The 16,327-nt window shown below is 58.9% G+C and overlaps 2 protein-coding genes across 19 annotated transcripts in view; both read left to right on the top strand.

Moving 5' to 3' along the window:
- KCNN1 (potassium calcium-activated channel subfamily N member 1) overlaps positions 1-7,195 on the top strand; it is a 32,446-nt gene extending 25,251 nt beyond the window's left edge. For 8 of the 16 annotated variants that reach the window (XM_045048283.1, XM_045048291.1, XM_045048273.1 and 5 more), the window contains 3 exons: positions 3,716-3,724; positions 4,141-4,210; positions 6,591-7,195. In XM_045048283.1, coding sequence (XP_044904218.1) covers positions 3,716-3,724; positions 4,141-4,210; positions 6,591-6,845 — 334 coding nt within the window. In that variant the 3' untranslated portion in view covers positions 6,846-7,195. Of the gene's footprint in view, positions 1-3,715; positions 3,725-4,140; positions 4,211-4,771; positions 5,635-6,590 lie in introns of those variants that run through there. The other 8 variants (XM_045048247.1, XM_045048254.1, XM_045048264.1 and 5 more) reach the window with 7 other exon arrangements.
- Positions 7,196-8,429: 1,234 nt separating this feature from the next.
- ARRDC2 (arrestin domain containing 2) lies at positions 8,430-16,297 on the top strand. 3 transcript variants are annotated; one of them, XM_023247295.2, is made up of 8 exons: positions 8,430-9,217; positions 12,214-12,280; positions 12,526-12,673; positions 13,194-13,296; positions 13,396-13,652; positions 13,766-13,928; positions 14,201-14,358; positions 14,602-16,297. In XM_023247295.2, exons 1-8 carry the CDS (start codon positions 8,959-8,961, stop codon positions 14,653-14,655), a joined length of 1,209 nt encoding a protein of 402 aa, XP_023103063.1. In that variant the 5' UTR covers positions 8,430-8,958; the 3' UTR covers positions 14,656-16,297. The 3 variants fall into 3 exon arrangements, with proteins under 3 accessions (XP_023103063.1, XP_023103060.1, XP_006928693.2); XM_023247292.2 differs by lacking the exon at positions 8,430-9,217 and adding an exon at positions 10,883-12,120 and having other exon boundaries at positions 14,605-16,297; XM_006928631.4 differs by lacking the exon at positions 8,430-9,217 and adding an exon at positions 10,885-12,120.
- The last annotated feature ends 30 nt before the right edge of the window (positions 16,298-16,327 follow it).

Here is a 16,327-nt window from a genome sequence, read left to right on the forward strand (position 1 = left end):
TTTGTCCTGAGAATTATTTAGTCAAGTAGTTCTCCACCTTGGCTGCTCACTGGAATCCCCCACGGGGCTTTAAAAGGCCCACAGGCTGCACCCAACACAGCAGAGTCTGGGATGCACCGTGAGCTTAAGTTTAAGTTCCTCGGGTGAGTCCAGTGTGCGGCCAGAGTTGGCAAACTTTTCCTATAAAGGGCCGGAGGGTAAATATTTCAGGTTTTGTGGACCAGACGGTCTGTCACAACTACTCTACTCTGCCACTGTAGCAGGAACACAGTGAAGAGGAGTGGGTGGGCTATCCTCTAATAAAACCTTATTTTCCCAAAACAGGTAGCTGGCCAGATTTGGGCTGGGCCAGGCTATCATATGCCAAGCACTGTCCACTAGAAATATCACGTAAACCACTATACAGTTTTAAGTTTCCTAGTAGCCACATTACAAAAAAAGTAAAAAAGGGGGACCTGAGTGGCTCAGTCAGACTCTTTAAAAATTTTTTTTTTCAACGTTTATTTATTTTTGGGACAGAGAGAGACAGAGCATGAACGGGGGAGGGGCAGAGAGAGAGGGAGACACAGAATCGGAAACAGGCTCCAGGCTCCGAGCCATCAGCCCAGAGCCCGACGCGGGGCTCGAACTCACGGACCGCGAGATCGTGACCGGGCTGAAGTCGAACGCTTAACCGACTGCGCCACCCAGGCGCCCCAGTCAGTGTCTGACTCTTGATCAAGGTGTTGATCTTGGGGCTGTGAATTTGGGCCCTGTGTTGGGCTCCATTCTGGGCATGAAGCCTATTTTAATAATAATAATAATAATAATAATAATAGTAATAATAGTAATAATAATAAATTAAATTTTAAAATAGTAATGAAAACAAGTGAAATAAATTTTAATATATTCATGCAATAGATGCAAAATATTATCTTAACATGATTAGTATAAAAAATCAGGTATTTTAGAATTTTTTTTGTGCTAAATCTTCAAATTCTATTGTGTGTTTTACATGTATTTACAGCCCATTTTTATTCAGACCATCCACCTTTCAAATGTTCGGTAGCCACACTGAGGATGTATGAGACCAGCACCCAGTCTAGAATTTTAAACAGCTCCAAATCCTGGGAGTGAGGCACTCAAATATAAATTACAACTGAGTCCCGTGGTACCTGATTTAAAATACTAAAAACATATTTAGGCACTTTTCAGAATGAGCCCATGGATTCCCATCTCTCGTGTTGTGGGAAAACCTATTCACAATTGGGTTCCCCTAAGAAAATCAGGTGGCTCCTTGCCCCGGGAGCTCCTAGGCCGGACTCAGGGGCCAATGAGTCACAAAGTAAAGTGAATAGTGTTAGAGGCTGAACTAGTACAGCAGCAAGGCAGCTGATTCAGCTGTGGAGAAAAGAGACAAGAGGCAGCATGGAGAACCCTGGTGTCAATGGTAGAGTAGGAAGGTTGGTTTGGAGCAGAGCTGAGGGTGTGGCTGAAACAGCCCAGCTTCTGGGATGTCAGAAGGTAAACGAGTGTGGCCATGAGGAGACCAGGCCATAGGAGAGGAAGCTCAGCCAGCTGGATTTCAACTTTTTAATCCTGTTTGATAATCTTTGTCTCTTTAAAAAAAAAAAAAAAAAGCTTTATTAAGCTATAATCGACTATAGTCAACTGCACCTATTTAAACTGCATAGTTTAATCAGTGTTACCGTATGTATACATCCACATAACAATTAGCACAGTCAAGATTAAAAAAAAAAACAGATCCATTGCCCCCAGAGTTTCTTCGGGCTCCTTACCGTCTTTGTCTTTTAGCTAGAGAGTTTAGTACATTTACATTTATTGTGTTTACTGTTATAATTGGATGGGTTTCAAATGATAACAGTCCCTACTTCACAAGACTGCAGGGAGATCTAAATGGGAGGATATGCAGAAATGCCTGGCATGGTCCTTGGCACAGAACAAATACTGGTAACACATGATGCCCTCTGCTTCTGCTTCCACCATCATCTAAAAAGCAGGGAGAGGAGCTGGTACCACACTTACTCAACCTCACTGTGTCCAGTGCCTTCTCACAAGACCCCAAGCCCCTTGAGGACAGAGACCCCTCCTCGTTGGCCCTCCCGCAGTTAGTAACCGACTACTGTTGTCCCAGTCTGGTTTCTGCCACCTAACTGTGGGACCTTGGCAAGTAACTGTGCTATTCCAAGCTGCGTTTTTGTATCTTTATAAGTGGAGACATTGGTCGTTAATGTGCCTTTCCTCCAGGGATGAGGTGTGGATAGAACACAACTGGGGATTCACCTCCGCCTACCTGCCGTACAGTGTTTTCTAAACAGGAGAACCAGCAATGTTGTCATTACAACCCTTGATATGTTCATTTGGTTACTGTATACGCATTTCCTATGCCAGCCGGTGTGCCAGGCATGGGGGGCACAGACATTGGCCCTGTCCTGGACTTTGCCCCAAGGGAGGTTCTGGAAGGTTGTTGGAGGGAAGCAGGAGGGTAGGAATTTAGGAAAGCCAGGTCTGTGGAGAAGGCACTTGCTCTGTGAGTTACCCGTTTCCCTTTGTTCTGGGGCAGGACTGTCTCCTTCTTCTTTATTTACTTGTTTGTTTGTTTCTTTATTTATAAATAAGCCACCTGGGCGCCCCCATTTTTTATCTTTTTAGCGATTTCATTTTTAAGTAATCTCCATAACCCACATGGGGCTTGAACTCACAACCCTGAGATCAAGAGTCGTCCACTCCACCGACCAAGCCAGCCAGGCGCCCCTCACTCCATCTTTGGGTCCCCCTAAACTTACTCCCTTCCCGATCGGAAAAGAAAAAGAAAAAAATGGCCCCGTAAAGCTGATAAAACCAAACAAGTTGGAACTAGGGCCTGAAGGGTGGGTGAGATTTGGTTAGGAAGCCAAAGGGGGGGGGGCGGGCATAGCAAGGATTGTCCACAGCCCGGGCAGTGGTGGGGACGTAGGAATGAGCGTGGTGCCAGTTGGCAGGGTCTTGCGCTGGGGAGTCTCCGTGACGGCGACACCGTATGATCAGCCAGTGAAAAGGCGGACGTGATCTCTGGACAGATCGACGAACGTAGTGGGCACTTGCTCGGGATGCCATAACAGATTACTACCAACTGGGTCGTTTAAAACAGTAGAATTTATTATCTCACTGTTCCAGAGGCCGGAAGTCCAAGATCAGAGTTGGCAGGGCCGTTTGCCCTCTGAAGGTGCTAGGGGAAGATCTGTTCCAGGCCTCTTTTAGCTTCTGGCAGCCTCAGGCGGTCCTTGGCTTCTAGATATATCTCCCCAGCCCTCCATCTTCAAATGGCCATCCCCGCTGAGGTGCCGGTGGGCACTGGCTTTGCCTCTCGGAGCCCCGTTATTCTTGGGAAGCAGCATGGGCATAGTTCCCAGGACTGAATGCCACCTCTGGGACCAGGTGCCTGGCACAGACTGGGATACCGTGGCACCGCAAGGCTGCAGGCAGCTGCATTTGCTGGGTGGGCGCGGCTGGAGGGAGGGGAGGCCAACGGATGCGTCCCCCAGGGGCTGGCGCTGCCCGCTCAGGCTGGGCCTCTTCGCAGAGTCAGGGCGACAGCCCCTCAGCCATCCAGGGCTCCCGGTCTGGTCTTGGAGTCGTGCATGTGGGAGGCGGGCAGGGTTGGGCGCGCGGCACCCGGCCGCACGGAGATTAAAATTGCCTTGTGATTTCTCTCTGCTCTGCCGGGGCCTGCCAGAGCTCAGAAGTAAGTCTCTCCCGGGGGTTGAGGGGTGCATGGTGCTCGCGGGGCAGGGGACACACCCAGGGCCGCTGGCGGATCACTGCCCGCTGGCCCCAGGAGGTGGCCAGGGTGCGTGTCCAGCGTGTGCAGCCTTCACCTAGGCCTGGGAGTCCAAGTTCCCGGGACATCCTGAATCGGGCCGCGTGGACGTGGCCAGAAGGTGGACGCTGTCGGGGGTGGCTTAGCCACCCGCCAGGCCCTGCTACCCCATGTGTGCTAGGAGGGAATGCGCAGCATGGGGCCCGACCCTACCTCCGCCCTCATCTCCCACCTTCTGCATGTCCCACAAGGCGACCCTGGGTGGGGTGGGTGCATGAAGGGCCCCACTCCCCTGCAGCCTCCACCAACCCTGTCTACCCACCCCCCTGTCTGTCTCCCAGGCTCCGGAGTGTGAAGATTGAGCAGGGGAAGCTGAATGACCAGACCAACACTCTCGCCGACCTGGCCAAGGTGAGCCAGGCGGGGCTGGGCAGGGTGGCTCCCCAGGCCAGCAGGGGTGGTCAGGCCCCTCCGAAGGAGGATGGGAGACATTCAGTAAAGAACAGAGCCCGCCTCCTGCCCGGGGAGGAACAGTGCGGGGCACCGGTAGGGCAGACGGGGGACTCAGGCCGGGTCTGCAAGGCTCCACAGGGTCCACTTGTCAGAGAGAAGCTAGGAATCCACATCTGTAAGTAAACTACTTTTTTTTAGCGTTGGCAGCTTTTTTTCTTTTTTAAAACCGTATCTAGTAAAATAGCTTTAAAGGGATATCTTTTTTGTTAATGTTGATTTAGTTCTGAGAGACAGAGCAGGAGAAGGGGAGGGGCGGAGAGAGAGGAAAACACAGAATCCCAAGCAGGCTGCAGGCTCTGAGCCATCAGCACAGAGCCCAACGCCGGGCTCGAACCCATGAACCATGATCGTGACCCGTGGCAAAGTCGGGCGCTTCACCAACTGAGCCACCCGGGCGCCCCTTTAATAAGAATATCTAATTAGTGGGCCACATGGGTGAAGTGGTCCTTTGTGTTTTAGGCATATCGACACCCAAGCTCCAAAATTCAAGAGAAAATCCAAATTCTTTTGCTACGGATGGAAATTCAAATCCTGGCATCAGCAGAGAGCTGCTTTGCACGGCAATTAAACATCTTTCAGGAAATTGAAGCTGGTTGCAAGGGCTCTGTGAGATCAGTTTATGGTATACACCAATCTATTTGTTGGTCTTATTAGCAAGTCCTGCTCTTTGAATATCCGGCACACTGTTCTGAACCCCCTTCTGAGCAGTGGCATACCCTCCACGAATAGTTCATGTGTGAACTCTGCTCACTGGCTCCCTCCCCGAATCAGTTTAATTAGTCTGAGGTTAATTTAATATTATCTTCAGAAGATGCTTATAAGTCCCATCCTACTTCTAATACCCAGAGCGTTTCGGACTCATTCTCTTCATCATTGTCAAGAGAATGCGATATAATGTTAACCTACATAAATTTAATTTGGAAAGAGACATTATGGAGGAGGAAACATATTCTAGAACCCTGAAGAAATCATTCCGTTGGTAGTAGAGAGAACATAGTCCCAAAAGCATATGGAAAATCCTTGCCAAACTAATTTGATGTCGTGTGAGATAACGGCTATAAATACACACGAAATGCCTTTGAGACACTAGATATTATAATTTGGATTATCTCTATCACACTTCCTTCTGTTAGTACAGATGACTGAAATTTGAATTTTTCAAAGTTATTTAAACCTTGCAATCACGGTAGTATACCCCGAGTACATTTGACAAAGCCTTCTTTGAAGGAAGGCTTTAACTGGATTGGATTATATGGGTTCCTGAGTGTTTTAATTTAACAAGGTTAAGATGTTTTCCAGTATTAAACTTGAATGCGCTCCTGCCCAAGGTTGCTGATTTAATTTGTGTATCTCTGATAAAAGTCACATGCGTATTCCAAGTTTTAAAAAAATGTAAACCTCAGAGGCCAGGAAAAAAAAAAAATCATCAGAGGGCTGGACGCCTCCAGATGTTGTCCTCTGGCCCTGGGGACCGCGGCCCTCTGAGGCATGGAGGTTGGAAGGGAGAGGCTAGGGGTGGAACGCAGCAAAATGCCGTGGTAGATGCCTCATCCTGTCCCCCTTCCATGGAGCGGGGGGGGGTGGGGGGGGTGGGGGGGGTTGGGGGCTCTTTCCCCGCCTCAGCATCAATTCTCCCATCCCAGGCGGTGGCTGGGGAGTGGCTGTCCCCCTTGCGGGGGTGCCCAGCGCTTAGCTGAGGTTAGAGATGAGGAACGATGTTCTATCGCCACCTGGTGGCAGCATTGGCCCGCCACGTGGAGTGGCCAGCCTCCCCTCCCAGGGCCTTGGAGCGGTCCCTTCCCCAGTGTAGGGCGGGGCACGGGGAGGCGGTTCACAACTGACCTCCTCCCTCTCAGCCTTGGCCCCAGCCTGGAGCAGCGTCAGCCCCAAACCCCCTCCGGGCCTCTGGGCCGTGGTTCCCCTGGGTGAAGGCACCACCCAAGACCCCCCCCCCCCCCCTTTGGCTGCCTGTCCAGGTGGCCAGTTGAACCCCTCAGGGCAGCTCTGACCACTTGTGCCCCCGGACCTCCCTCCACCTTCCCCTGGCCTGCTGGCCCCCAGCCTGGCGTCCAAGACCTGTCTCTCCTCTTGTCTCTCCTTCTACCAGTTCCGGGGGCCCAGCAAGAGACCTGTGGCTCTGCCATGTCCTCACAGTTGTCCCTCACTTGGGTCCGCCTTCCTGGGCCCCCCCCAACTGGGGCTGGTCAACCATCTCTGCGCCTGGCCCTCCCTCTCTCTCACTTGGCCTCTCCTCTCTCTCCCGCTCTGTCTCTGGCAGACTCAGAATGTCATGTACGACCTCATGTCCGAGCTGCACGCCCAGCACGAGGAGCTTGAGGCCCGCCTGGCTGCCCTCGAAAGCCGCCTGGACGCGCTGGGCGCCTCCCTGCAGGCCCTGCCCGGCCTCATCGCCCAAGCCATACGCCCGCCACCCCCACCCCTGCCTCCCCGGCCTGGCCCCGGACCCCTGGACCAGGCAGCCCGGAGCCCCCCGTGCCGGTGGCCACCCATGGCCCCTTCAGACTGCGGGTGACACCCCTGCCCACCACCAGACCCCTCAATCTTGGCCATCGTGTGGCCGCCACGTCCACGCCATCCAGGAAGCCCTGTACAGTGGTGCCTCTTGGAGTTCAAGGAGCCGAAGCTGAGTTGGGCTGAGTGGACCAGGGCCCTCCCCACCCAGACCGTCTGGGCAGAAGGCAGGGCCGGACCGCAGGCGAGGGCAGGGGTGGGCCACCACCCGTTTCCTCCCTGAATGGAGCCGGGGGGAGCCAGGAGCTTCCTCTGGTCCCCTGGCCCCCTGGCTTTCCCCAGGCCCCCGGTGGGCACGGAGCAACCAGGAGAGGGGTCCTTGCCAGTTCTGAATAAAGCAGGACCCACCCAGTTGCTGCCTGTTTTGCATGGCTGGGGGACACTCATGACATGGGAGGTGGCCACCTGACTCCAGGTCCCAGAACGGATGTGGGGGTCTAGGCGAGCCCCTGCCATCACTGTTCTAGCCTGGTGGCCCCCCAAGCCGGAGCTCAGCTGGGTACACCTCCTGAGGACAGCAGCGGCAGTCCCCACTGGACCCAGCCCCGCCCTGCAGGAGGCAGCAGATAATCGAGACATCCTTCCCATTCTACCAGCCGAGTTTGCTGGAGCACCCACAGTGGACCAGGGTCCGGTGGGGAAGGTGACATGAGTAGGAGCACCATGTTCATTGGACCTGCCGTGGACAGGGACCATCACGTAAATCACCACACTTGGTCACCAGAACCTGGCCCCGGGCGGGGTGGGGAAACCGCGGGCCAGAGAAGTGAAGCCACCTGCCTGGGGCTGCAGAACGAGGAGGGCTGAGTCGGGATACAAACTCGGGGGCCCATGGGTCAAAGCGAAAAACCTCGGTGGAGGGTGCTGGAGCGGGGGGGAGTACAAGTGGGGGAGGGTGTGGTATGATCCCCGGGTTAGAGTGGCCCCCGGGGTGGGCTTGGGGCGGGCTGGAGTTCCCCTCCGGAACCTTCCCGGTTCTGGACGCAAGGAAAATCAGAAAGGTCCCTCCAGGCCTTGGGCTCAGTGTGCTGTGGTGAGGCAGGGGTGGCAGGCGCTTGGCAGCTGCTGGGCTCTGGGTATAGCAGGGAGATGGTGGCCTGGCCCCTGGGAGGCTAGTCCTGGCCCAGCTGAGAGCCTCAGGTCCTGGCAGCCTCTGATAAAGAGCTCAGCAACCTGGCTCAGCAGATAACGTGGGTGCAAGATCGAGAAGAGTGGGGACGTGCCCATGGGCTCCAGACCGGAGTTGGGAGTCCTGACTAGCAGGGCTGGGTGCTACCGGGCAGAGGCTGCCCCCCTGTGGGGGCCTCAGTTTCCCTCTCTGTAAGATGGGCTGAGGAGAATAGGGCACAGTGCCCAGCTTTGGGGATCACCTAGTCGGAGGGAGGAGGCACGGTAAACAGCACTCAGACAGAGACCAGAGCCATAAAGAAATCAACAAGGCAGAGTATGACTAGGGGACTCTGAGGAAGTGACATTTGGGCGTGGGCGGGGCGGAGGTTGCGGGGGGGGGGGGGGGTAGTTGGGAGAGCCCATCTGGGGAAGGGCGTTCCTAGTAGGGGACTGGTCAGTGCAAAGGCCAAGAGGCAAGACCTGAGTTCGGGGGGTTTGGAGGACAGTCAGGAGGTGGCACGGAGACCAGAGTGGGAGGCTGGGTCGGTTCCCGGGGCCAAAGGTGCCGGGTAGGGGCCAGATGAAACCGCAAGATAGCCCGGTGGCTGCCTCCGCTCCGGGCCAGCCACATCCGCCCCCGCCCGCCTCTGACTCAACGGCGCCGACCCTGCAAAAACAGGGCCCGCCCCGCGCCGGGGGGGTGGCAAAGTCAACAGCGCGGGCACGCGGGCGGCACGTCCCCGGCGGCCCCGGGCGCGTCACGGGGGCGGCCGCGGAGGACCAGGAAGTCGGCGGCCGACGCGCCCGCCGGGGGTGGGGGACCCGGGGCGCCCGCACGAGTTCGCGGAAGCCGGAGGAAGCTCGGGGGCGACCGGCGCCGCGAGGAAGGGCGCTGAGCCGCGGGAGGGCCTCGGGCGCACCCCGGCCGCGCGCCCGGTCGCTGGGCGCGGGGGCCGTCCTCCCAGCGGGGTGCCGCGTCCCCGCCGTGCGCCCGGGCCTGCGCCATGCGCCCCGGGGGCGTGCGAAGCTTCGCGCTGGAGCTGGCCCGGGGCCCCGGCGGCGCGTACCGCGGCGGGGAGCGGCTATGCGGCCGGGTGCTGCTGGAGGCGGCGGCGCCTCTGCGGGTGAGAGCGCTGGAGGTGGCGGCACGCGGCGGGGCGGCGACGCACTGGCTCGAGGGCCGAAGCGTGGGTGTCAACGCGGTTTCCAGCGACTACGCTGCTGCCGAGACGTACCTGCGGCGGCGGCAGCTGCTGCTCCGAGGTGAGCCTCTCAGCCCCCCGCCCCCACTCCCGGCTGGGATCCCCTGGGACCCTCGCCCCAGATCTGGGCGCTCTACTCCAGTGCGGGGAGAGTTTCAGTTTAGAGGCTGTGTGGTCGAGTGACCTTTCTTAAGTAGTGGGGACCTCCTCCCCAGGGTCTTGACCCTCCCACAGGACACCTACCCACCTACCCCCCTCCCAAACCAAATCCTCTTTCCCAGGAAAGAGACACCCCCCCCTTTACAGGGGGTGTCTGGGCACCCCCCCCCCGACAGAGCTGGGAAAACCCTCCACCTAAAGGCTATGCGCGGGACCCTACCCCCCCCATCCAGAGTTTGGAGAACCCCTGGGTGGAGTCGGGACATCCTTCTCTCTGGACCCCAGGATCTCCTTTTAACTCCAGATTTGGGTCCCTGATTTCCCAAAGAAGACCCCCATCTCCCGCGCCTTCAGTTTACCCCCAGTGTTTGCAGGAACCAGTTCTAACCCGGGTTGGGAGTTCTGGTGATAGCTGCAGGTAGGTTTGCATCCCAAAGAGAGAGGAGACTTGGGGTGGGGACAGATCGGGCTGGGAAGACTTCCAGCTCTGAACCTCAGCCCCCCACATTTAGGCCAACACAGAGAGTCAGGAGCAGGCCAGGGGCGAGCCCCGGCAGTGAGCTATGTTTGCTGTGGAGGATGTTGGCTTCCTGGGTCCGCCAAACCCCTTCGGCTAAGCCAGACTTCACTATACTCTTCTGTGAAATGGGCAGAGGAAAGAGGCAGCTCAGACCTGGTTTCCCACCTATGGCCCCCTTTTTTCCAAGCAGATGCTTTGCCCACAGCCTTTCAGTCTTGTCTCAACGCCCTAGGTGCAGGCTCTCCCCTTACTAGCTGTGGAAACCCAGACCTCAAGGGCCCTAGGGCGGGACAGGAAGGGCCCCCCCCCCCAGGCACTTCCCTTCCCCTGAGGTTCAAGGGAAGTTGGGGCTGGTCTCACCCCTGGTTCCACTCACCAGCTGCTTCATTAAGACACTGCAGGGGTGAAGCTTGCAGAACTGCTGGGTAGCCTCAGGTGAGGCCCTGCCCTTCTGTGGGCCTCTGGGGACCCATCTGTGAAATGGACTCACCTCATCCGCCATCTCCTCCTGGGCTTATAGCCTCCAGGGCTCCACTTGGCCCTGGTGGGCGGGGGGAAGGTACTAGCCCTTCATTTTGGTCTCAGAGTCCCCTCTTCCGTGCAGACCCCCCAAGCTGATCACTGCGTCTACCGCCTCTGCCCCTCCCTTACGTACTGTTCTGACCCCAATGCCCCTGTGGCCACTCTGGCTGCAGGTTACCGTGTCCGGTTATGATTTCCTCCCACTGGGGCTTCCGAGGCCTCAGGGCTGGTCCCAGGGTCGTCTGAGGGCCCCTCAAAGGTGGCCGCCAGGGTAGTGGGTAGGTTCGAGCAGCTGCTCATCTCGCTGCCAGCAGAGGGCGCCGGTGCCCTGCAGACCGCCAAGAGGAAACTGCCTTAGAAACTCTCCTGGAGGTTCTTCTCTGAGGAAACTGAGGCCCAGAGAGGAGTCCTACCGTCTCGAGGGCACACCGCAGCCCTGACCCTAGGGGTTCCTGGGACGTCCCTTCCACTCGGTTGTCTGGGAGGGGACTGGGGCCCGGGTGAGGGGCGGGGGGGGGGTGCTGCCAGGAGTGGGCACAAGGACGCCTAGGGGGTTTGTAGGAGTTTGCTGGGGGCTGCAAATTGGGACAGGAACATCGAGAGTTGGGAACAGCCTGGGCAAAAGCGCCGAGGTGCGACAGAGTGGCGGCTTGTGGGGAGTGGGTTGATGACGTGGGAGCAAGGCTCTGGGAGAGGTCGAGCATGGGCTACACAGTGATTCAAGGCCCGACATTCTGAGGTCAGGACTGATTTTCTTCCAGCTCTACAAACATGGAAACTTAGGTTTTAAGAGATTGTCACTAGCCCGGGGTCACCCAGCTAAGCGGGATTCTAATCAGAAGAGGGGGCGGGCGCCCAAGCAGAGGAGGGCCCCACGCACTTCCTCCTCCTTCCGCCATCACTTACAGGCGAAACTGAGGCCCAGGGTAGTCCTGGGCACTCAAGGCCCCGATTGGGTCCAGCCCATCCCACACCCCTCTAGCTCGGGGCTGGACGTGTCTTGAGTCAATCTGAAAGTGGTGGCCAGTTGATGATTAAACCTAGTGCCAGAATGCTCTTGCTGGGTAACTTCAAGCCCGGGACCCGCTTCCGGCCCTGTTTCCCCTCTTTACCCCCGGGGTCTTCGAGAGACCGGCTCTGGCCCCCGATGCTTCAGTTTCACCGAGGGTAGAGGGCAGGCAGCTGGGGCGTTTTGAGGTTTTGTTCCACGCCTGGGAGGAGCCACGCCCCTCGCCGCGCCATTGGTGTGGTCCTTTGTGGGGGTGGGGCCTGTGTCTCGCCCCGCCCCGCCCCTCCCGCCGTATAAAGGCAGCGCCGGCGCCGGGCTCACAGGAATTTCTGGCCTGGTCCGCAAGTGCGCCTGCGCACGTTGGGCCGGTTCGAGTTCTGAAGCTGTAGCCTCGGCGCCTCGCGCCGCCGTGCCGCCGTGCCGCCGCGTCGCGGGTTCGAGGCCAGGGTCTGCGCGTCGCGGGTTCGCATCCCGACCGCGATGCTGTTCGACAAGGTGAAGGCGTTCGTGGTGCAGCTGGATGGCGCGAGCGCGGGCGCCGAGCCGGTGTTCAGCGGCGGCCAGGCCGTTGCCGGCCGAGTGCTGCTGGAGCTGGCGGGCCCGGCGCGCGTGGGCTCCCTGAAGCTGCGCGCGCGGGGCCGCGCCCACGTGCACTGGACCGAGTCGCGCAGCGCCGGCTCGAGCACCGCGTACACGCAGAGCTACAGCGAGCGTGTGGAGGTCGTGAGCCACCGTGCCACGCTACTCGCGCCAGGTACCGGCCGGCGACCCCAACGCGGCGCACGTGCTGCGCGCTCCTGGAACCTGGCGCGGCCGCCGAGCCTCCCCTTCTGGCTTTTACTTGCAGACACCGGAGAGACCACGACGCTGCCTCCCGGGCGCCACGAGTTCCCGTTCAGCTTCCAGCTGCCTCCGTAAGTCTTACGGTGTCTGGGGCGCAGGATTGCAGGGGAATCCCTAAGCCTGCTGCTGCTTTCAGGTTTAGGGCTCCACTGCTCTGTATCTGGGGACCCTCGAAACCCCAGCACCCCAGCACTGCTCCCCTGGGGGAGGATCCTCCGGGTCTCTGCCTCTCATCCTAAGTCTCTGGGGCCACCCCCAACTTGTATCTCGCCCCCTGAAGTCCCTTCCCTCCATCTCCCCGCCCCCCCCCCCCCAGGACCCTGGTGACGTCATTCGAGGGTAAACATGGCAGTGTCCGATACTGCATCAAGGCCACCCTGCACCGGCCCTGGGTCCCTGCCCGCCGGGCAAGGAAGGTATTTACTGTCATAGAGCCCGTGGACATCAACACGCCTGCCCTGCTGGTGAGCGGCTGTTCCAGGGGAGGTGGGATGGGAGCGTTGCAGGTGGGGGCCTGGCTGCTGGGTGACCCCGACGGGCTCCTCACCCCCTTCACTTCCTTCACAAAGTGGGAAATCACTGCGGGGCCCTGGCAGGAAGGGAGGCAGGCGTGGGGATGCCTTTGGAGTCCAGTGGAGCTGGGTGCAGATCCCACCTGCACCAATAATCTGTGTGGCTCTAGACAAGTATCTCACCCTCTCTGAGCCTCGGAGGGCTCCATCTGTGAAATAGGGGACCGCCAGGACTTGCGATGATAATGGTTTTTTGAGCACTGATTGTATACTAAGCGATTAGCTCGTTCATCACATTTTCAGCCTTCTGAGATGGGTTTTATCTGCGGCTGTCTGTTACGGGTGGTTATGAAGAACCCAGGAATGCTGCCCCAAATCCCCCCTCTGCTGGGGGTGGTCGGGAAGCTCTTGGGGCGGGGTCTTTGGTTTGCACAAAGTGACCTGTTCCTGTCCCTCTCCTCTGCCCCACCAGGCCCCTCAGGCGGGAGCTCTGGAGAAAGTCGCCCGATCGTGGTACAGCAGTCGTGGCCTTGTCTCCCTCTCGGCCAAGATTGACCGAAAGGGCTATACGCCAGGTACCAGGCGAGCGGAGCTGGTTGGGGAAGAGGGCCGACATCAGAGCTGCAGACGGGGAAACTGAGGCCACCCCCCCTCCTTCCCGCTCCCCACTGCAGGTGAGGTAATCCCCGTCTTCGCCGAGATCGACAACGGCTCCACGCGCCCAGTGCTGCCTCGGGCAGCAGTGGTCCAGACGCAGACCTTCATGGCCCGAGGTGCCCGCAAGCAGAAGCGAGCAGTGGTGGCCAGTCTCTCGGGCGAGCCCGTGGGCCCCGGGCGGCGGGCGCTGTGGCAGGGCCGGGCGCTGCGGATCCCCCCCGTGGGTCCTTCCATCCTGCACTGCCGGGTGCTACATGTGGACTATTCCCTCAAGGTAGATTGCCCCGTCGGTCCTAGGAGGCAGAGGCGGCTGTATCTGCTCTGTTCTCCAGACTGGGGTTCCCCCGAGGCTGCCTGGGGGCCCTCCCTCACGGTCTGTCCCTCCAGGTCTGCGTGGACATCCCTGGCACCTCCAAGTTGCTCCTGGAGCTGCCGCTGGTCATCGGCACCATCCCCCTGCACCCTTTCGGCAGCCGCTCGTCCAGCGTGGGCAGCCGTGCCAGCTTCCTGCTGGACTGGGGGCTGGGGGCCCTGCCAGAGCGACCCGAGGGTGAGCTCCCCGTCCCGCTGTCCGGGGGCTGGGGGGGCGGAGAGGCGGGCGCCAGGCTGACCCTCCCCGCCTCCCCCGGCCTCAGTGGCCACGTCTGTGAAAGTACACAGTAACGATCGCGTCGGTGGCCCCAGATCCCCCCGCAGAATCTCATCCTGAGGGCACACCGCCCGGCAGCCCCAGGATTGGCGCACGCCGGCTCCTGGCCGTTGTCCCCGATTCTGGGGCTCCCCTTTCCCGCCGGCCTCACCCACCCTGTCTCTCACTTGCAGCTCCTCCCGAGTACTCAGAGGTGGTGGCAGGTGGGGAGGCGGCGGCCGCGGGGCAGAGTCCCTTTCCACCGCTGCAGGACGCCGACGTGAACCTTGAAGGCCCCTTCTTCGCCTATATCCAGGAGTTCCGCTACCGCCCCCCACCCCTGTACTCCGAGGTGAGCTTGGGGGTCCGAGAAGCCTCTCCAGGCCCTGGGAGCCCGGGTGGGGGTGGGACTCGGATGAGTTTTAAATGTGAATGGCGTGCATTCGTTCAGGGCCCGAGCCCCCCTTGCGCCCCAGCCCGCACCGCGTGTTGCTGCCCGGCTGAGTGCAGGAGTCGGAGACGAGCAAGGCGGGAGAGGGGCGTTGCCGAGCCTCTGGAGCCCCGCCGTGGTAGTTGACCGGGTTCTTTCTGTCAGGAGGATCCAAACCCGCCCTCAGAGGCCATGAGGCCACGCTCCATGACCTGCTGAGGGGCAAGTGAATACCTCGAGGGATGCGGGTACACACAGGCTTCCGGCCTCCGTGGACATGGGGAATGGCTGGATCGAGAGCGGCCCGACCGGACTGCGCGGAAGCTGGGGAATCCGCGCCTCGGAACAGGGCAGGGCTTTCCGACATAACCCAGGACGGGGGAAGAGTCTGGAACCTGACCGACGTGGACTGGCCCTCGCGAGGCATCAGATGCCCCTTGTCGGATCCCGTCTTGTCTACGCCGGCCTGTGGACAGGGCTCGGCTCCCCCGGGAGCCTCTGGTCTGGGAGAGACGTCGCCAGACGTAAACGCTTCCGGTCCCGTGGGACCGGAGGAAGAGACCCAGGACCGGGAGAGTCCAGACGGGAGCAGAGAGGGCTTCCCGGAGCAGAGGGCGTTCTGGCTGAGGCGGTGGCGTGTGAATAGCGGCCCAGCAGGCAGACAAACAGGAGGAGGAAGAAGTCGGAGAAGGTCAGAGCTGAGCGATGTTTGGAGATCACCCCCTTCATCTCAGAACTGGGGCTCAGAAAGCGAGTTGCCTCCGTTGAGGCCACACGGCAAGGGCCGGCAGGCGAGAGGGCCCAGGAGTGAGGCATTCAGGGAAGCGGGTCATTGGAGCTCCGGGGGGCTTATGGGTGGCAGGAGACCACTGCTCCAGCCTTTGTTTTGTTTGTTTTTTTAAAAGTATTTATTTATTTTGAGGGAGCGCACGAGCAGGGAGGGCAGAGAGAGAGGGAGAGGAGAGAGAATCCCTAGCGGGCTCCATGCCGACAGCGCAGAGCCCAGCTCGGGGCTTGAACCCACGGATGGTGAGGTCATGACCTGAGCAGAGATCAAGGGCTGAACGAACGCTTAACCGACTGAGCCACCCCGGCCCCCCTCCAGCCTTTGAAAGCCAGAGAGAGATTCCTGGCCTAGGCTGGGCCTGCCTGGGGGCTCCTCCAAGTACTCCAGGACATGCGACTTGCCTGGGTATTGTATGACCAGGGAAACCCGGTTCAGAATATTAAGCCAGACCTTGGGGTCAGAGGTCAGCCTGGGGTAACACACGAGGACCAGCGAGCCTCTGGAGCCCTCCTGTATCCTGGAGGGACAAAGTGTGAGGGGGCAGCTGGACAAGCCCCCAGTTGGAGAGTCTCAGCCATAGCTGGGGGCGGGGCCCCCGCCTGGGACTCATCATTTTTGATAAGCCTTAAATTGTTCTCTTTTTTACAGATGTTGGTTTTTTTTTTTTTTTAAATAAAAGCGTGGGGAACGAGACTGGGTTTACTGGTTTATTTCCCCCAGCTGACAAGGGAGCTGAGTGGCCATGACCTCCATCTTGCGTCAGGATCTCAAGGGTCGAACTCCAGGCCGCGGAGGGCGGAGGGGCCCCTTGTCCAGAAGGAGAAACTGAGGCCCAGGGACACAAAGGGAGGCTGAGCTCAGGTTGGAGCTGGACCCCATGCCCCTTCCCTAGCACAGTCACAGAGGCTAGGAACTTGAATGGGGGAAGGCAGACAGAGGCCTCAGAGAGGAAAAAAAGCTGGCTGGGCGGGGGCGCCCGGGGACACGTGGATCTTGCTTCTCTTGAGTTTGAACCACTTTTGTTTTTATTCAGATGAAACTTCTGTGCCATGAAATGAACCCCTTTAAAGCATACAGTTTGGTAGCGTTTTGTGCATTCACACG

This window comes from Felis catus, chromosome A2, assembly GCF_018350175.1.
Source record: "Felis catus isolate Fca126 chromosome A2, F.catus_Fca126_mat1.0, whole genome shotgun sequence".
Taxonomy (NCBI): Eukaryota; Metazoa; Chordata; class Mammalia; order Carnivora; family Felidae; genus Felis; species Felis catus.